The 19023-nt window shown below is 42.2% G+C and overlaps 1 protein-coding gene across 1 annotated transcript in view; it reads right to left on the reverse strand.

The window, feature by feature from the left end:
- The window catches only part of LOC110502911 (extracellular serine/threonine protein kinase FAM20C), a 109305-nt gene extending 94073 nt beyond the window's left edge, over nucleotides 1–15232 (reverse strand). The window contains exons 1-3 of the mRNA XM_036960674.2: nucleotides 13618–15232; nucleotides 13058–13236; nucleotides 10676–10754 (exon numbers count right to left, since the gene is read on the reverse strand). Of these exons, the coding sequence (XP_036816569.2) occupies nucleotides 10676–10754; nucleotides 13058–13236; nucleotides 13618–14357 (998 nt within the window). The 5' untranslated portion in view covers nucleotides 14358–15232. The remainder of the gene's footprint in view (nucleotides 1–10675; nucleotides 10755–13057; nucleotides 13237–13617) is intronic.
- Between the last annotated feature and the right edge of the window lie 3791 nt (nucleotides 15233–19023).

Genomic DNA, 19023 nt, shown 5'->3' on the forward strand with positions numbered 1-19023 from the left:
ATGATCCAAAACATAAAGCAAAATCTACAATGGAATGGTTAAAAAAAAACATATCCAGGTGTTAGAATGGCCAAGTCAAAGTCCAGACCTGAATCCAATCGAGAATCTGTGGAAAGAACTGAAAACTGCTGTTCACAAATGCTCTCCATCCAACCTCACTGAGCTCGAACTGTTTTGCATGGAGGAATGGGAAAAAATTTCAGTCTCTCGATGTGCAAAACTGATAGAGACATACCCCAAGCGACTTACAGCTGTAATCGCAGCAAAAGGTGGCGCTACAAAGTATTAACTTAAGGGGGCTGAATAATTTTGCACGCCCAATTTTTCAGTTTTTGATTTGTTAAAAAAGTTTGAAATATCCAATAAATGTCGTTCCACTTCATGATTGTGTCCCACTTGTTGTTGATTTTATATCTTTATGTTTCAAGCCTGAAATGTGGCAAAAGGTCGCAAAGTTCAAGGGGGCCGAATACTTTCGCAAGGCACTGTACATTATCTCTGGGCAGAAAGATAGAGTAGTACTGTCGGCCTTGGAGGGATGTCAATTCAACTCAATTAAATTCAAAAGGGCTTTATTGGCATGGGAAACATATGTTTACATTGCCAAAGCAAGTGAAATAGATAATAAACAAAAGTGAAATAAACAATAAAAAATGTACAGTAAACATTACACTCATAAAAGTTCCAAAGGAATAGAAACATTTCAAATGTCATATCATGTCTACATACAGTATTGTAACAATATCCAAATAGTTAAACTACAAAAGGGAAAATAAATAAATAAATTGTATTTACAATGGTGTTTGTTCTTCACTGGTTGCCTTTTTCTTGTGTCAACAGATCACAAATCTTGCTGCTGTGATGGCACACTGCTGTATTTCACCCAATAGATATGGGAGTTTACCAAAATTGGGATTGTTTTTGAATTCTATGTGGATCTGTGTAATCTGAGGGAAACATGTCTCTCTAATATGGTCATACATTGGGCAGGAGGTTAGGAAGTGCAGCTCAGTTTCCACCTCATTTGTGGGCAGTGTGCACATAGCCTGTCTTCCTTTGAGAGCCAGGTCTGCCTACGGCCGGCCGCCTTCCTCAGTAGCAAGGCTATGCTCACTGAGACTGTACATAGTCAAAGCTTTCCTTCATTTTGGTCAGGTATTCTGCCACGGTGTACTCTCTGTTTAGGGTGATTAACAGGGTGATTAACCTTCTCTGTCTTCCCAGAGACAATGAGCGGGGTTTATCAGAGCCTGCCTTAATGTGATGCATTGTGATGAGCCATAAACATTATGCCTCTGAGACAACACAGAAATGTCAGGAGTGAAGTCACACACGCACCCAGGCGTACAAAGACAAACACACAGAGAACCTGTGATATGCAGATTCTGTACTAACCCGTCACCTATCCTTTACTAAGCACAAAAATGTGTTTTCATTCCTTTAACAGTGGAAGCAGAACAACATTCTAACTGATAATAATCAACCTGGAGGGAGGATTTTTAGCTTTTTTAAGAAATGTTTCTAAGGTTTAAACACTCACAGCATGGAAGCTGTGAGTAATGCACGGATTTCAGAGCTACCTATCACTGAATGTAACACAGAAAGATTTGTTTGCTCCCAGCCTGTCCAAAATCATCAGGGGTGAGGTGAGGAGAAACACTGGGCTGAGAAGTGTTCATTTAGAACAATGAGACTCAGCAATGCTAGACAACGCTGAGGAGAACAGAGAGGAGAGGAGAACAGCGAGGAGGAGAGTGGAGAGAATAGAGCAGAAGAGAGCAGAAGAGGGCAGAGCAGAGGAGAGGAGAGCGGATCAGAGAGGAGAGGAAAGGAGAGCAAAGAGGAGAGCAAAGAGGAGAGCGGAGAGGAGAGGAGAGGAGAGGAGAGGAGAGGAGAGGAGAGGAGAGGAGAGGAGAGGAGAGGAGAGGAAGTTACAGGTCTGTGAGAGCCAGAAATCTTGCTTGTTTATAGGTGACCAAATACTTATTTTCCACCATAATTTGCAAATAAATTCATAAAAAATCCTACAATGTGATTTTCTGGATTTTTTTCTCTAATTTTGTCTGTCATAGTTGAAGTGTACCTATGATGAAAATTACAGGCCTCTCTCATCTTTTTAAGTGGGAGAACTTGCACAATTGGTGTCTGACTAAATACTTTTTTGCCCCACTGTACATACATACATACATACGTACATACGTACATGCGTGCGTGCGTGTGTGTGTTATGCTTACATTGCCTTTCACAATGCCTCCCGTTCATTAGACTAGCCTCCATAAACATATATTAAGTCATTCAACACAAACCCTGTTGAACTCAACAAAGCCCAGAGGACCCAATTACAGTATTACAACATGTCAAAACATTATTAAACATTAGGGGGTAATTTGCTGAACCAGTGTTGGGCTCACAGTGTTGTTGTATCACATGATCACGCTGGGATCTTTACTGATTCATTATTTTGTTCTTCTGACTCACTTCATCTCCCATTAGGAACACTGTGAACTGCTACTAAGACACTGATCTAAGGTCTGTTTGTGTGTTTCCTCCTAATTGTTAAGTTATAGTAGGGTGTTGCTAAGCTGATCCTAGACCTGTGTTCAGATGATCATCATAATATATCTTTGAAGAGTGTGGCATTTCTTGTTTGACTTATTGTAATTATAATTATTTTACCAGGCAGGTCAATTAAAGGTGCACTATGCAGAAACTGCTTGCTAAAATTCGAATAGTTCGCCTAATTTCCGTTTATGTAACAAAACAATATATACTTGAGTATAGTGTAGAAAATCATTGTACCATCTAAACCGCTGTGAAATATATTTGTCTGGTGTACAAACCCGAAAGAAAAATTAAAAATTAAAAATTAAATTAAAAAGCATAGAAATAGTGCATATAGAACAGATCTAGCACTTCCTATACTTGTTTTCAATGGCCTGGGGAAGGCATCCCCATCTAGCAATCACTGCCCTGTGTCACTTATGTTAGAAGATGAACCCTCAATCACCACAGATCTGGGATCACACAACCTTACAATAATCAGTATTTGTTCACCATAAAACAATCTGATGGGAAAACAATATCTGACCCTGAACCAGCAGTTAGAGGTGAAACATCTACTACAGTATACCAACCTTCGCTGGCCTGAAGCTGTGTCATTGCAGTAATCATAAAGTGTCAGTTCTACTCATTTTAGAACTGTCTCATATTCATCTCCTCTCAACCAGTTGTCCTGAGGCCAGTCATTCCTCTACAACAGTCAATCTCAGGAAACCTAGTCAAATATTGTTATATTATAAAAAAGAGAGGACAGAGAGAGAGAAAGGGAGGGAGAGAGAGAGAGAGGGGAGAGAGAGAAATAATGTTCATATTGTATTAGAGATTAAAATAAAGGGAAGAGATGATATTATATGCTGAGAATGTTGAACGATTGTGTTAGTTTGATATCTCTCTATAAGGCTGTCAAAACAGAACTCGTTGTATTGTCATAGGGCTGCATTGTTCTCAGAGAGAAGCCAAGCGGCCATCAAAGCGAATGAAAGACACTCTGTTCAGACACGTCTTGTTCAGTTCAGACATTTTTCTATCTCAATACAGCACATCGCCCTGAGCTCTGATGCTATTTGATAAAACCATTGTTTCACATCTCGCCCATTTTGATGAAATGTTGAAATGTTTTGTGTGAGTAATGATATGCCTACACATGCTGACATATCTCAGGGGAGTTATTTGGTGTTGTTAATATACTGACAAAAAAAGAGTGAAAAATATTGCACATGCTCTACTGTCAAACTGTCAATCAGTTAAATATATGGTTGCACCATTATTATGAACCGTCCTCCCCTCACCAGCCTCCTGTGTTTGATTGATACTACACAGACTATCCAATTTGTCTCCATAGAAAGCGACAGGGTATATTGGATTTGTGTGTACTGTTTGACTCAGTGGAGTTGATTGACAAGCAATAGAGTTAACCAGGAATGCTGGAACAGAAACCATGATTATATCAACACCCAACCCTGCCTCCAATTTGATCTCATCAGCTAACAAACAATGTCTGTGTACTCAGGGTCTAATTTGGATGTACATATGACGATCACGTCTCCTCCACACCCATAAACAGACGAAACAGAGAGACTGACAGACAGACAGCTAGACTGAATAATGATCGTTACAGAGGCAGTGTTAAAACCCAACCTACTCCTCTATACCCAAACAAAGACTGGAATCATGGTGAAATGGAGCTTATCAGTTAGGATTCCAGGCTAACCCACTAAGACAGTAGACTAGACTGTACCGTGGGTGGCTCTACCTCATTGTGCAACTAAATAGGACGTAGAGATCATTTGTAAGGCGCACAACATGACAAGGCCAATGTTAAGGGGTGAATCATCGGACTTACTGTTGCCTGAGTTGGGCAATGAGGAAGCTGACTGACCTGACTTATGCTCAAAATCACTTTTCACAAAACATAAGACTTTCCGGATGCAAAAAGGAGACAGAGAGAGAGAGACTGGTCTACTACTACTGACTGGTCTACTACTACTGACTGGTTGAACCTGGTCTACTACTGACTGTTCTACTACTACTGACTGGTTGAGACTGGTCTACCACTACTGACTGGTCTACTACTACTGACTGGTTGAACCTGGTCTACTACTGACTGTTCTACTACTACTGACTGGTTGAGACTGATCTACCACTACTGACTGGTTGAGACTGGTCTACTACTACTGACTGGTTGAGACTGGTCTACTACTACTGACTGGTCTACTACTACTGATTGGTCTACTACTACTGATTGGTTGAGACTGGTCTACTACTATTGACTGGTTGAGGCTGGTCTACTACTACTGACTGGTTGAGACTGGTCTACTACTATTGACTGGTTGAGATTGGTCTACCACTACTGACTGGTTGAGACTGGTCTACTACTATTGACTGGTCTACTACTATTGACTGGTTGAGACTGGTCTACTACTGTTGACTGGTTAAGACTGGTCTACTACTACTGACTGGTTCAGACTTGTCTACTACTACTGACTGGTTGAGACTGGTCTAATACTATTGACTGGTTGAGACTGGTCTACTACTATTGACTGGTTGAGGCTGGTCTACTACTACTGACTGGTTGAACCTGGTCTACTACTGACTGTTCTACTACTACTGACTGGTTGAGACTGATCTACCACTACTGACTGGTTGAGACTGGTCTACTACTACTGACTGGTTGAGACTGGTCTACTACTATTGACTGGTTGAGACTGGTCTACTACTATTGACTGGTCTACTACTATTGACTGGTTGAGATTGGTCTACCACTACTGACTGGTTGAGACTGGTCTACTACTATTGACTGGTCTACTACTATTGACTGGTTGAGACTGGTCTACTACTGTTGACTGGTTAAGACTGGTCTACTACTACTGACTGGTTCAGACTTGTCTACTACTACTGACTGGTTGAGACTGGTCTAATACTATTGACTGGTTGAGACTGGTCTACTACTATTGACTGGTTGAGGCTGGTCTACTACTACTGACTGGTTGAACCTGGTCTACTACTGACTGTTCTACTACTACTGACTGGTTGAGACTGATCTACCACTACTGACTGGTTGAGACTGGTCTACTACTACTGACTGGTTGAGACTGGTCTACTACTACTGACTGGTCTACTACTACTGATTAGTCTACTACTACTGATTGGTTGAGACTGGTCTACTACTATTGACTGGTTGAGGCTGGTCTACTACTACTGACTGGTTGAGACTGGTCTACTACTATTGACTGGTTGAGACTGGTCTACTACTATTGACTGGTCTACTACTATTGACTGGTTGAGACTGGTCTACTACTACTGACTGGTTCAGACTTGTCTACTACTACTGACTGGTTGAGACTGGTCTAATACTATTGACTGGTTGAGACTGGTCTACTACTATTGACTGGTTGAGGCTGGTCTACTACTACTGACTGGTTGAACCTGGTCTACTACTGACTGTTCTACTACTACTGACTGGTTGAGACTGATCTACCACTACTGACTGGTTGAGACTGGTCTACTACTACTGACTGGTTGAGACTGGTCTACTACTACTGACTGGTCTACTACTACTGATTAGTCTACTACTACTGATTGGTTGAGACTGGTCTACTACTATTGACTGGTTGAGGCTGGTCTACTACTACTGACTGGTTGAGACTGGTCTACTACTATTGACTGGTTGAGACTGGTCTACTACTATTGACTGGTCTACTACTATTGACTGGTTGAGACTGGTCTACTACTACTGACTGGTTCAGACTTGTCTACTACTACTGACTGGTTGAGACTGGTCTAATACTATTGACTGGTTGAGACTGGTCTACTACTATTGACTGGTTGAGACTGGTCTACTACTATTGACTGGTTGAGACTGGTCTACTACTACTGACTGGTTCAGACTTGTCTACTACTACTGACTGGTTGAGACTGGTCTAATACTATTGACTGGTTGAGACTGGTCTAATACTATTGACTGGTTGAGACTGGTCTACTACTATTGACTGGTTGAGACTGGTCTACTACTACTGACTGGTTCAGACTTGTCTACTACTACTGACTGGTTGAGACTGGTCTAATACTATTGACTGGTTGAGACTGGTCTACTACTATTGACTGGTTGAGACTGGTCTACTACTATTGACTTGTTCAGACTGGTCTACTACTACTGACTGGTTCAGACTTGTCTACTACTACTGACTGGTTCAGACTGGTCTACTACTATTGACTGGTTGAGACTGGTCTACTACTATTGACTTGTTCAGACTGGTCTACTACTACTGACTGGTTCAGACTGGTCTACTACTACTGACTGGTTCAGACTTGTCTACTACTACTGACTGGTTCAGACTTGTCTACTACTATTGACTGGTTGAGACTGGTCTACTACTACTGACTGGTTCAGACTTGTCTACTACTACTGACTGGTTGAGACTGGTCTACTACTATTGACTGGTTGAGACTGGTCTACTACTATTGACTTGTTCAGACTGGTCTACTACTACTGACTGGTTCAGACTGGTCTACTACTACTGCTTTTATATATTTTTATTATCATTAATATTGTTGTTGTAAGCTATCATCAAGGAAAAGGGTGGCTACTTTGACCAATCTTAATTATAAAATCTAGTAGGCCTAATCTAAAGAAAGCTGTTGAGAGCCTCCTCTTTTTAGTAGAGGCCATCACTCTTTTCTCGTGCATAGCCTATACAAATTTTGCACAACATTAGCTCATGGCCTGCCATGAAGTGTTTGATTAGATTTTCAATTACATTTTCATTGATGTCAGAGTGATCAGAGTATGGTTGCACATTTTGGGGAATATTCATAGGTGGAAACTTTCTTTGGGAATTAATGGGAATATATTGGAATTAATGGAAATATATGCATATTAATCAAATTTAAATGTAGATGTTTTTTGCATTGGATATATTTACAATATCATATGACAAGACATAAAACCTTTTACCTTATCATAAGTAGACATAATTTCTGTTAATGGTAATCCCATTTCCACTATTACTATTATTATTGCTGTTGGTCCCACTATTTTGTTATATGTACACTACCAGTCAAAGGTTTGGACACACCAACTCATTCAAGGGATTTTCTTTATTATTAATATTTTCTACATTGTAGAATAATAGTGAAGACCTCAAAACTATGAAATAACACATAAGGAATCATGTAGTAACCAGAAAAGTGCTACACTAATCAAAAATATTTTATATTTGCGATGTGTAAAAGTAAACACCCTTTCCTTGATGACAGCTTTGCACACACTTGACATTCTCTCAACCAGCTTCATGAGGTAGTCACCTGGAATGCATTTCAATGAACAGGTGTGGTTTGTTTAAAGTACATTTGTGGAATTTCTTTCCTTCTTAATATGTTTGAGCCAATCGGTTGTGTTGTGACAAGGTACGGGTGGTATACAGAAGATAGCCCTACTTGGTAAAAGACCAAGTCCATATTATGGCAAGAAAAGCTCAAATAAGCAAAGAGAAATCGCATTCCATCATTACTTTAAGACATGAATGTCAGTCATTCTGGAACATCTTAAGAACTTTTAAAGTTTCTTCAAGTGCAGTCGGAAAAACCAACAAACGCTATGATGAAACTGGCTCACATGAGGACGGCCACAGGAAAGGAAGACCCAGAGTTACTTCTGCTGCAGAGAATAAGTTAATTAGAGTTACCAGCCTCAGAAATTGCAGCCCAAATAAATGCTTCACAGAGTTCAAGTAACAGACACATCTCAACATCAACTGTTCAGAGAAGACTGTGTGAATCAGGCCTTCATGTTCGAATTGCTGCAGAGAAACCACTACTAAAGGACCCCAATAAGAAGCAGAGACTTACTTGGGCCAAGAAACCCGAGCAATGGACATTAGACTGGTGGAAATCTATGCTTTGGTCTGATGAGTCCAAATTTGAGATTTTTGGTTCCAGGTTGGTTCCGGATGATCTCCAGGCTGTGTAAGGGCTATTTGACCAAGAAGAAGAGTGATGGACTGATGCATCAGATGATCTGGCCTCCATAATCACCCGACCTCAAACCAATTTAGATGATTTGGGATGAGTTGGACAGCAGAGTGAAGGAAAAGCAGCCAACAAGTGCTCAGCATATGTGGGACCTCCTTCAAGGCTGTTGAAAAAGCATTCCAGGTGAAGCTGGTTGAGAGAATACCAAGAGTGTGCAAAGCTGTCATCAAGGCAAAGGCGGCTACTTTTTTATTACTGCATGATTTCATATGTGTTATGTCATAGTTTAGATGTCTTCATTATCATTATTATTATCATTTATTAAAAATAAAGAAAAACACTTGAATGTGTCCAAACTTTTAACTGGTACCGTATACTTTAACTTGCCATGTCAACAAAGTCTATTGAATTGAATTGAGAGAGAGAGAGAGTGACAGAGACAGGTAGAGAGAGACAGAGAGACAGGTAGAGAGAGACAGAGAGACAGGTAGAGAGAGACAGAGAGAGAGAGAGAGAGAGAGAGAGAGAGAGAGACAGAGAGAGAGACATAGGATTGATACAGAGCAGCACTACTGGATTCCTGCTCTGTTCTGCACCTGCTCGGTGCCATTCTATTCTGAACCCAGTTTACTGGTAGAGTCCGTCGCCAGATTGGTACCCAGACGCTCTGCTCCTCTCTCTCAAATGTTGATGCATTTGCATTTGTGTTCAGAGGAGAAGCTGATGTGAAGCCTTTGATGTTGCAGCCTCTGTCTCTTTGATGCACCATGTGGCAACACGCAAACAGATTGAGGAGAGAGAGTTGGTGGGGTGTTATGGAGCAGTGTGTGTGTGAGTGTGCAAGTGTTTGCATGCAGTTCTGATGGTCATGCTTTGTTAAATGAAATGTATCAAGACCGGTGAGTGAAAATAAGTCTCATACTCCTCCTGCCCCTCCTGTTTTTAGATTAGAACACCAAGGGGATAGATAATATCAGACATGAGTTGACAGCCTCAAACAACAAATAGATTTAAATCCCAAACAAACGTAATTTCCTGTTTCTGTTCAAATGTAATATTAGTGTACCGCATAGAGAAAATCTGGATGGATTTTGATTGCATATTTCAGCAACAATGCATGAGGGGGTGTGGTATATGGTATAAGGGCTGTGGTATAAGGGCTGTATCCAGGCACTCCATGTTGCATTGTGTACGTAAGAACAGTCCTTAGACGTGCTATATTGCCATATACAACACCCCCTGATGTGCCTTATTGCTTTAATGAACTAGTTACCAATGTAGTTAGTAGCAGTAAAAAGTACTTTTTTGTCATACCCATTGCATGCGGTCAGATATACCACAGATTTCAGTCAATTAGCATTCAGGGCTCGAACCACCTGGTTTAAAATGTCAGTATGCTTCTCTCCTGATTTGAGGTGTGTCTCGCTTGACTTAATATGACTAGACTGAAGGAGTTAGTAATGACAGCCTATGAATAGCTTCTCCCCCCTTCCCTGTTCCTATTCCTCCTTCTCCCCCCTTCACTCCTCCTCCTCCTTCTTCCCCCTTCCCTCTTCCTACTCCTCTCCCCCTTCCTTGCTCCTATTCCTCCTTCTCCCCCTTCCATCCTCCTTTTCCTCCTTCTCCACCCTTCACTCCTCCTCCTTCTCCCCCCTTCCTTCCTCCTTCTCCCCCTTCCCCCTCCTCCTCCTTCTCCCCCCTTCCCTCCTCTTACTCCTTCTCCCCCTTCCCTGTTCCTATTCTTCCTCCACCTTCTCCCCCTTCCCTCCTCCTCCTCCTTCTCCCCCCTGGGATCAGCCACAGGCTTAACCCAGCTCTCCACACTGCCACTGAGGCCACACACCACGGGAGGGTGAATATGATTAACCAATTACGATAACAAAAGTAATTCAATTTAAAACCCAGCTAGCTATAACAATGATGAAAAGGATTAGGACCAAAGGACCAAGTCTCTCAGAGGAAGTATATTATCATTACAATATGGCCAACCTGGATACAAATAAGGTTAAATAAAATTAATTTCGTTTTCATTTAACCTTTATTCATCTAGATTGTCCCCCTGAGGCACTGTACGAATAGCCTATTGAACCTATACAATACATCACCATGAGACGCATTTCTGGTTGTTATAAAGCAGTCTACTTACTTCATAGGTTTGAACAGAGCCTGTCCGTAGTTCTGGAACGTCATGATGAGTTTTAGTTGTGTGCCTCCAGACTTCATGGCTGTTGGAGATACACAAAGACAAACAACTCAAATCATCATTGACAGCAATTACACAGTATGGCAGAATCATTCTCACTGGATGACATTGTAGAGTACAAGGAAATCATCAGAGATGATATAATCAATTACGCAATGAATTTCCCTCTCCAGAGGATGGTCAACCTCTCCCACTGATTCAATCTTGCAACCGTACAGTTAACTAGTGAAATTGTGTCATATTAATGACCAAAGGCTCGCATTTCTGTGTGTTATTATGTTATAATTAAGTCTGATTTGATAGAGCAGTCTGACTAAGCAGCAGCAGGCCCGTAACCATTCATTCAAACAGCACTTTCGTGCGTTTTGTCAGCAGCTCTTCACAAGCACAGCGCTGTTTATGACTTCAAGCCTATCAGCCTAATGGCTGGTGTCACCAATATGAAATGGCTAGCTAGTTAGCTGGGTGTGCGCTAATACCGTTACAATCGTCACTCGCTTTTAGATTTGGAGTGGTTATTCCCCTTGCGCTGCAAGGGCTGCGGCTTTTGTGGACCGATGGGTAACGCTTCTTCGAGTGTGGCTGTTGTCGTGGGGTTCCTGGTTCGAGCCCAGGTAGGGGCGAGGAGAGGGACGGAAGCTATACTGTTACACTGGCAATACTATAGTGCCTATAAGAACATCCAATAGCCAAAGGTATATGAAATACAAATGGTATAGTGAGAAATAGTCCTATAAATACTATATTAACTACAACCTAAAACCTCTTATCTTGGAATATTGAAGTCTCATGTTAAAAGGAACCACCAACTTTTATAAGTTCTCATGTTCTGAACAAGGAACTTAAACGTTAGCTTTTTACATGGCACATTTTTACATGGCACACATTTTTACATGGCACATACATGGCACATATTGCATATTGGCACATTACTTTCTTCTCCAACACTTTGTTTCTGCTAAATTCATTTTATTGATGTATTATATTATGTTAAAATAAGTGTTCATTCAGTATTGTTTTAATATTCATTATTACAAATGAATAAATTGGCCGATTAATCGGTATCTGCTTTTTTGGTCCTCCAATAATCGATATCGGTATCGGCGTTGAAAAATCATAATCGGTCGACCTCTAGTTCAGACTGTGTGACTGTGTACTCAGAGTGAGTGACAGATGATGTCACAGTGTTTGTTTGATCAGGAAGGAGACTGGGAGGTGAAGGACAAAGAGTGCATTCACATCGCTGTCTGTTTTCTCTCTGTTCTCTCTCGCGCTCTTCTTTCTTCCCTCATTCTCTCTCTCTGTTCTTTCTTCCCTCTCTCTCGCTCTCTCATTCTAGAACCTAGAACATAATAAGCCATTCTACAGGGACTCCTGAGACAGCTGTTCAGAGGGCAGAAGATGGAATCCTCACATCCAAAAAGGGACAAAATTCAAGTCAATTTCTTGGCTGTAAAGCAAATTGGCCCCAAAAAAGAGGCACAAAGTCTTTGAAAAATACCATAATAGCTTTGAGAAAATATTGTTTAATGTAAAAGAGATGTCGACATGGGCTGTGCAAAGGCGAGAAGAGGGTGAACCGTTAAAGAGGAAAATGTCAACGTGTCAATCTCTAGACTGTTGGCATACCCACTCTATAGGGAAGATGCCCTGATGTAACAGACCCAAAGGCTTTAGGCTCTATGTTCTACGTGTCCTAGTGTGAGTTACACATTACCAAATATGTCACCTATCAACTAGAAAATTTAATTTGTCATACATTATCAATATACAGTATATAATATCCATTGATCATTTGTATTGTATTCTTTCTGTGAATGAGTGAAGTAGATGTGACGGTAGCTAGGCATGCTATATAAAGAAAAAGCCAAACTACCAACTGATGGCTTCTGTAGTCTCAATTGGTATTGACATCCTGGCCTCTCAGTAGTCATATAGCTGTGTGATTACATGGGCCGGAGGGAGCAGCATGTAGCTGGCCATACTGCCAGACCAAGCTGTATCCATCCTGCATCCTCTCATTTCACTGCGTGTGAATTTGGAGAGAGAACCTGGTCGCAGATCTGTTTCTGTGTTTCGTTTAGCCAACTCCTCTGACTACTGTTGTTGTGCCATACAGAGGAGAAACTATCCTCGTCCCATCTGTATGTGCCTTCGCCAAGTTATCTGTGTCAATGATAGTCAGAGGAGGTGGCTAAACAAACCACTAACAGATCTGGAACCAGGCTAGTTTCTCAACTTCTATGGCATGAGAGTTGGCTGAACAAAGTAAAAACAGATCTGGGACCAGGCTTTAGAGAAGCTACCTTCTCTCCTCTGACTTACCAACGCTGGTGATTCTCTGTGAGACCAAGTCCCTGAGGAGGGCATCGATGACTGGGTTGTGTCTGGAGTAGAGCTCATATCGATTAATCCCTATGTGGAAGCGGAGCCAGTTGGGGTAGGAGTCAACCGTCAGCTCCCCTCCTGTCGGAGAGTACTCCTCCACGTTCTGCTCAGCATGCCTGGAGGGGGGGGGGGGGGGTGATCAGTGTTATTACAACAGGGAGGATGACATGATTATGCATTTTGTGTAACCCCAGAATCAACATCCATTTTAGTGCTTCAGCTGTTTTAGTGTTTTGTGTGTTGAGGTGACATGTTTTACTAAGGGACTTGAATTTGCAAGAGGGACATTTGATAATACGGTTCAGCAGCCTATAACCCTTTGTGTAATAACACTTTTATTAATGTAGCAACACGATTACGATTGTCATTAACATATCATATCTTAGGTGTATTGTTTGTTTAATTTATGTTCATGTCTTATGTTGAATTTGAGGAGGATAATAACCACTTTCAGATTGTGGGGATAGTCTATAAATATCTATAAAAATATAGGTTACCATTCCTGATTCTCTGTGGCGCCTTTGGTGTCAAATCTGATGTCTGTGTTGACATTGAACAATGTGTCCTCGTCGGTCAGAGATGGTAAGGCTCTCTTAAATAATGGGTGGTCAAACAGCGCCCGCAACCTTGCACCTTTGACAGGTACGTTTTTGTTGAGCACAGTGTCCGGTATAAACCGTCTATTTTTGTCACCATTTTGCGCATAATCTTCAGGCCGTATAAAGGCTTCCGTTTTATCCCCCGCTTTGGGGATCTTCTCCGGAGAATGGGAAGAGATGTTAGAGTTTGGCTCATTGCTGAAGTCCTGGAGGATTCTCAGAGTGTGTTTGTTAGGCCAGCCCGACTCCACTCCCGACCTGGCTCGGTGTTTAGCCCAGTTCTGAGGGCCCTCGCTCGGCGTGTGCGAGCAGGAGCAGCCGGTGTTGCCGCGCCTCTCCAGCTTTGGTAACAAGTCTATCAAGATGTGCATCGAGCAGGCGATTAGAAACACCATGAGAATCAAAACCCGGAATTTACGGAAGAGTAGCATCTTCATAGTCCTCTGTTTGAGCTGTTGTGAGTATTTACTGCAAATGATGAGCACGCATATGAACAGACTCACTACATCACTGATTATGTTTATTACGCTGGATGCCAATTTAATGAAATACACGTTGAACACGAAACCATCTTCACTTATAGCCGTCTTGAGTAGACTAAAGTTTTCAGTGTTCAACTTTTGTATTCCCAACCACATAGAAGGCTCCTTTTGTGATTCAGAACGAGAGGATTCTCCGCATGCGCCCAGGTAAAACAGGTCGATTCGGTTCAGACCAACGGTCAAGTTGAGCAAGCGGCATTATCTCAACTGCTTTCTGCTCTATAGATCCGAGTCCGACCTCAAGGCTTTATGCACAACATAAGGTATAAAGAAAGTGCAAGGGGCCCGAAATAAAAGCTCAAAAACGGTAGATAAATGATCCATCAGAGGTGTGTGTTCGCGGGGTCTGCTGGCACACATCCGTCCGGCCGTTGAGCGTGAACTCTGCGGTGTGAGAAACGAGGCTATCGTGGATCCGCTGGCCACGGGCAACGCATTGGTCCAGTCCGGGATAGGAAACGCGCAGAGAGCGCTATTCACCAATGTCAAAATATAATAAATAAATAAAATACTATTTGAGATTCCTCCTTTGCCACGATAAACGGCGAACCAACGATGAAAAGCGCCGCAGGTAAAAATAAAATACAAAAAAGTGTAGGCTAAGTGAATTAGTTCACATATAGCCTATTGCACAGTAAGCGACCCAGTATGAAATATATGTCAATGATCACACAACAAATCCGGAATAACGACAGGCAATACAAAACAACCAAAACGAGACGAATCAAATAAAAATAATTCGGACAGGTGCCGATTCGCTTTCTCTCTCGAATATGTGGCTTTTGCGCGAGGAAAAAGAGAACCACTGTCTGTCCAGCGTGAGATCGAGGGTGGGTGTGTTAAATATGATGATGAAGCGCATCTAGATCCAGCCTTGCGGTGCGTCACCGTGCACAGATTGGCTGAGTCTCTCTTTCAGTCATAGAGAGAGGATGAGGACAGCAAACCCCTTAGGCTCAAGTGCCTGGCCTGCCTGTGTCTGTATTGTTGAAAATATCCCCCCTGCACATCCAGGATGTGCAAGAAGAGGGCGTCTCATCACAGTGGCGAAAATCCGCTCTCGCACAATGTTGTGTGAATACTATACATTCAATTATTTATGGCTACTGATTAGGGAAGTGCGTCTGCTTGCATCATGGATGCTTCCTTATGGAGACATGGTAGTGTCAGTCCAGGGGTTCCATTCAGTCAAATCGGCACTGCATTATCTGTACAACACACAGGAGGCTGGTGAGGGTAGGACGGCTCATAATAAAGGCTGGAATGGAGTGAACGGCTGGAACGGAATTCCATTAATTCTGTTCCAGACGTTACTATGAGCCCGTCCTTCCCAATTAAGGTGCCACCAACCTCCTGTGGTACAGCAGCATCATCAACATGTATAAAACAAATGATTGTGGCCAAAAACAACTACAGGAATACCTGGCAGTATGGAAATGTACAGAAACAACAGATGGCTGCAGCTAATATTCACATCGCCTGCCTTCACTTCCCAATCAACAGACCAATGGTAGTCTTTATAACTAATTGACTGGCCGTAAAGCTACTGAATGGATGGTTAGGGTTAGGAGGGTTGGACCATGTCTTTGTATGACCGATCATGTCCATTATGATTACCTTTTGAGACGACATTATAGCTACAGTAAAAGCAGCATGGCTTAACAACATGAAAGGAGACAGACAGTGGGGTCTGTGCTACGCCACACCACAAAGGTATATGGATGCGCTTAGGGATGTATAGGGATTTACATAAAACAGTACATTAACCGTGAGGACTAATTAAGTATCTGTAAAGGCAAAATTTGATGGGAACATAATGATAATTGTCAATCCGGGCACTAAATTGGAAGTGTGTGTGTGTGTGAGTGCCTGCCTGCCTGCCTGTGTGTATGATTGCGGTCGTGCGCATGTGTGTGTACTATAGTGAGTGAGTGAGAAATTATGGGTTTATTTCAGTCCTACCAAAAGGAGCCTTTCCAAGAAGCAAGTAACAGTCTAGTGACTCACTCACCTAACAATACAGACCACTACAGTCTTGCCTATTGTGTGAGACAGAGGAGGAGGAACATAGCCCACTTACTTAATAGATTAGAGATTAGTTCACCAAATTGCTATGTTGGCTTCCTGCAGGGATAACATGGGGTGACACATGGACTTTGAAGCCATGAAGAAACTCAATAAAATAGCAGGTAACTAATGGCATTGATCCAAACTACAGATCTAGGATCTTAATTTGATCAGTCTTTTGTTACTGAGAATTTTCCTGCACAACCAGAAATGCAAACTTCTAGTGTATTCAAGTTTTAAAAAGGCTTCTAAAGTGGTTTTTATTCCACTTTAAATGTCAGACTTGATTTACCCAAACAAAAAATGTATCAACCCCTACAAAAAATGTCCATTAATTATAATCCACATAATAATTTACATTTCCTGTTGCTGCAGAATTATTTTCCTGCTGTAGTAAACTGTCTACATCTGTACTCAGAGACAATGCTTTGCTTGTTACCCATCGTCCACTATGATCATCTACAATGACTGCTCTAGCTTCCTACCCTCTTGCCTGTAGGGTGAAATAGCCCGAGCCATACGTCTATTGATGTCAGTCAGATAGGCATGATGATGATAGCATGCACTCAATGGGTCACTGAATCTAAAAAAAACTGGTCTGAATGACAGGCTGCATTGTGCAATTCATTCAACCTTTCAATATGAATCAAGTTCACCTTTGTATTCTTGCTGTTTTACTGACCATTGCCCTGTAAGGGGAAGACATCATTTTACAGGTGGTCCAATACCATTTGCCAACTGTACCAGTAGAGACTGCAATGAGATGAGGAGAAACAATTGTATAATTGATAACATTTAATAATTGATTAGTTTCTAAATTAATTAATTGAAACAAATAGACGTTTCTGCTCATTGTGTCATTTGCCTCAAGATATCACCTAGGATGCCCTTTACGTGACAAAGTGCTCTGTGTTATCTCTGGCTGTCACAGGCCAGCAGTGATATGTCTCTGGATACGGACCCCCCCCCCAAGACTCTCAAATGACAACAATATAGGGGTCTTGTTTCCCATCTTCCCACAATTACATATTCTGACAATGGACTATTCTAGCTTCCTCTCCTACCCTAGGGGAAATAGCCAGGGTTGAATGAATGTGTATTGATGTCAGCCAGGTAGGCATGATGATGATAGCATGCAGTCAATGGGTCAGTGACTCTTCACAAACCCCATGGCCTGAATGACTGACTGCATTGTGCAGTTTATTCAACCTTTCAACATTGAATCAAGACCACCTTTGTATTCTTGATATTTTACTGACCATTGAAATAAAAAGTATATATAACACATTCTTGATTAACTGGTGTTACAACACACCTGTCATGTTTCAGAACACCTCAGGATGAATGTTTCAGTTTAGCTTCAATCTGTCTCATAACCCTCACACCCATGGCGGAGATCTTTGTGGGCTATACTCAGCCTTGTCTCAGGATGGTAAGTTGGTGGTTGAAGATATCCCTCTAGTGGTGTGGGGGCTGTGCTTTGGCAAAGTGGGTGGGGTTATATCCTTCCTGTTTGGCCCTGTCCGAGGGTGTCCTCGGACGGGGCCAGAGTGTCTCCTGACCCCTCCTGTCTCAGCCTCCAGTATTTATGCTGCAGTAGTTTATGTGTCGGGGGGCTAGGGTCAGTTTGTTATATCTGGAGTACTTCTCCTGTCCTATTCGGTGTCCTGTGTGAATCTAAGTGTGCATTCTCTAATTCTCTCCTTCTCTCTTTCTTTCTCTCTCTCGGAGGACCTGAGCCCTAGGACCATGCCCCAGGACTACCTGACATGATGACTCCTTGCTGTCCCCAGTCCACCTGGCCGTGCTGCTGCTCCAGTTTCAACTGACCTGAGCCCTAGGACCATGCCCCAGGACTACCTGACATGATGACTCCTTGCTGTCCCCAGTCCACCTGACCGTGCTGCTGCTCCAGTTTCAACTGTTCTGCCTTATTATTATTCGACCATGCTGGTTATTTATGAACATTTGAACATCTTGGCCATGTTCTGTTATAATCTCCACCCGGCACAGCCGGGCCACAGGCCAGCCACAGCACAAACCTAGGCTGGCCTAACAGGCCTATATATACAAAAATCAAGAAACACAAAAAAGGAACAGACCAAACGAACAGAAAAGGAAAAAGGGATCAGTGGCGGCTAGTAGACTGGCAACAACGACCGCCGAGCATCGCCCGAACAGGCAGGGGAGCCACCTTCAGTGGGAGTCGTGACACATGTGACTACCAGAATTGGAATGGTTCCTCTCTAGGTTTCTTCCTAGGTTTTGGCCTTTCTAGGGAGTTTTTCCTAGCCACCGTGCTTCTAAACCTGCATTGCTTGCTGTTTGGGGTTTTAGGCTGGGTTTCTGTACAGCACTTTGAGATATCAGCTGATGTACAAAGGGCGATATAAATACATTTGATTTGATTTGATTTGTTACAACACACCATGTCATGTTTCAGAACACCTCAGGATGAATGTTTCAATGCTTCAATCTGCCTCATAACCCTCACACCCATGTGTTACAACACACCATGTCATGCTCTACTCTCCAGACACCAGGATAAAGCAATAAATACACTTCAGTTAGTGCTAAACACAGCTGCTAGAAATTTGACTAGAACCCCAAAAATGTATCGTATTACTCAAGGGCTAGCCTCTACACTGGCTTCCTGTCAAGGCTAGGGCTGATTTTAAGGTTTTACATTGACTTG

Source organism: Oncorhynchus mykiss, chromosome 23, assembly GCF_057628025.1.
Source record: "Oncorhynchus mykiss isolate SJ-2025 chromosome 23, ASM5762802v1, whole genome shotgun sequence".
Classification (NCBI taxonomy): Eukaryota; Metazoa; Chordata; class Actinopteri; order Salmoniformes; family Salmonidae; genus Oncorhynchus; species Oncorhynchus mykiss.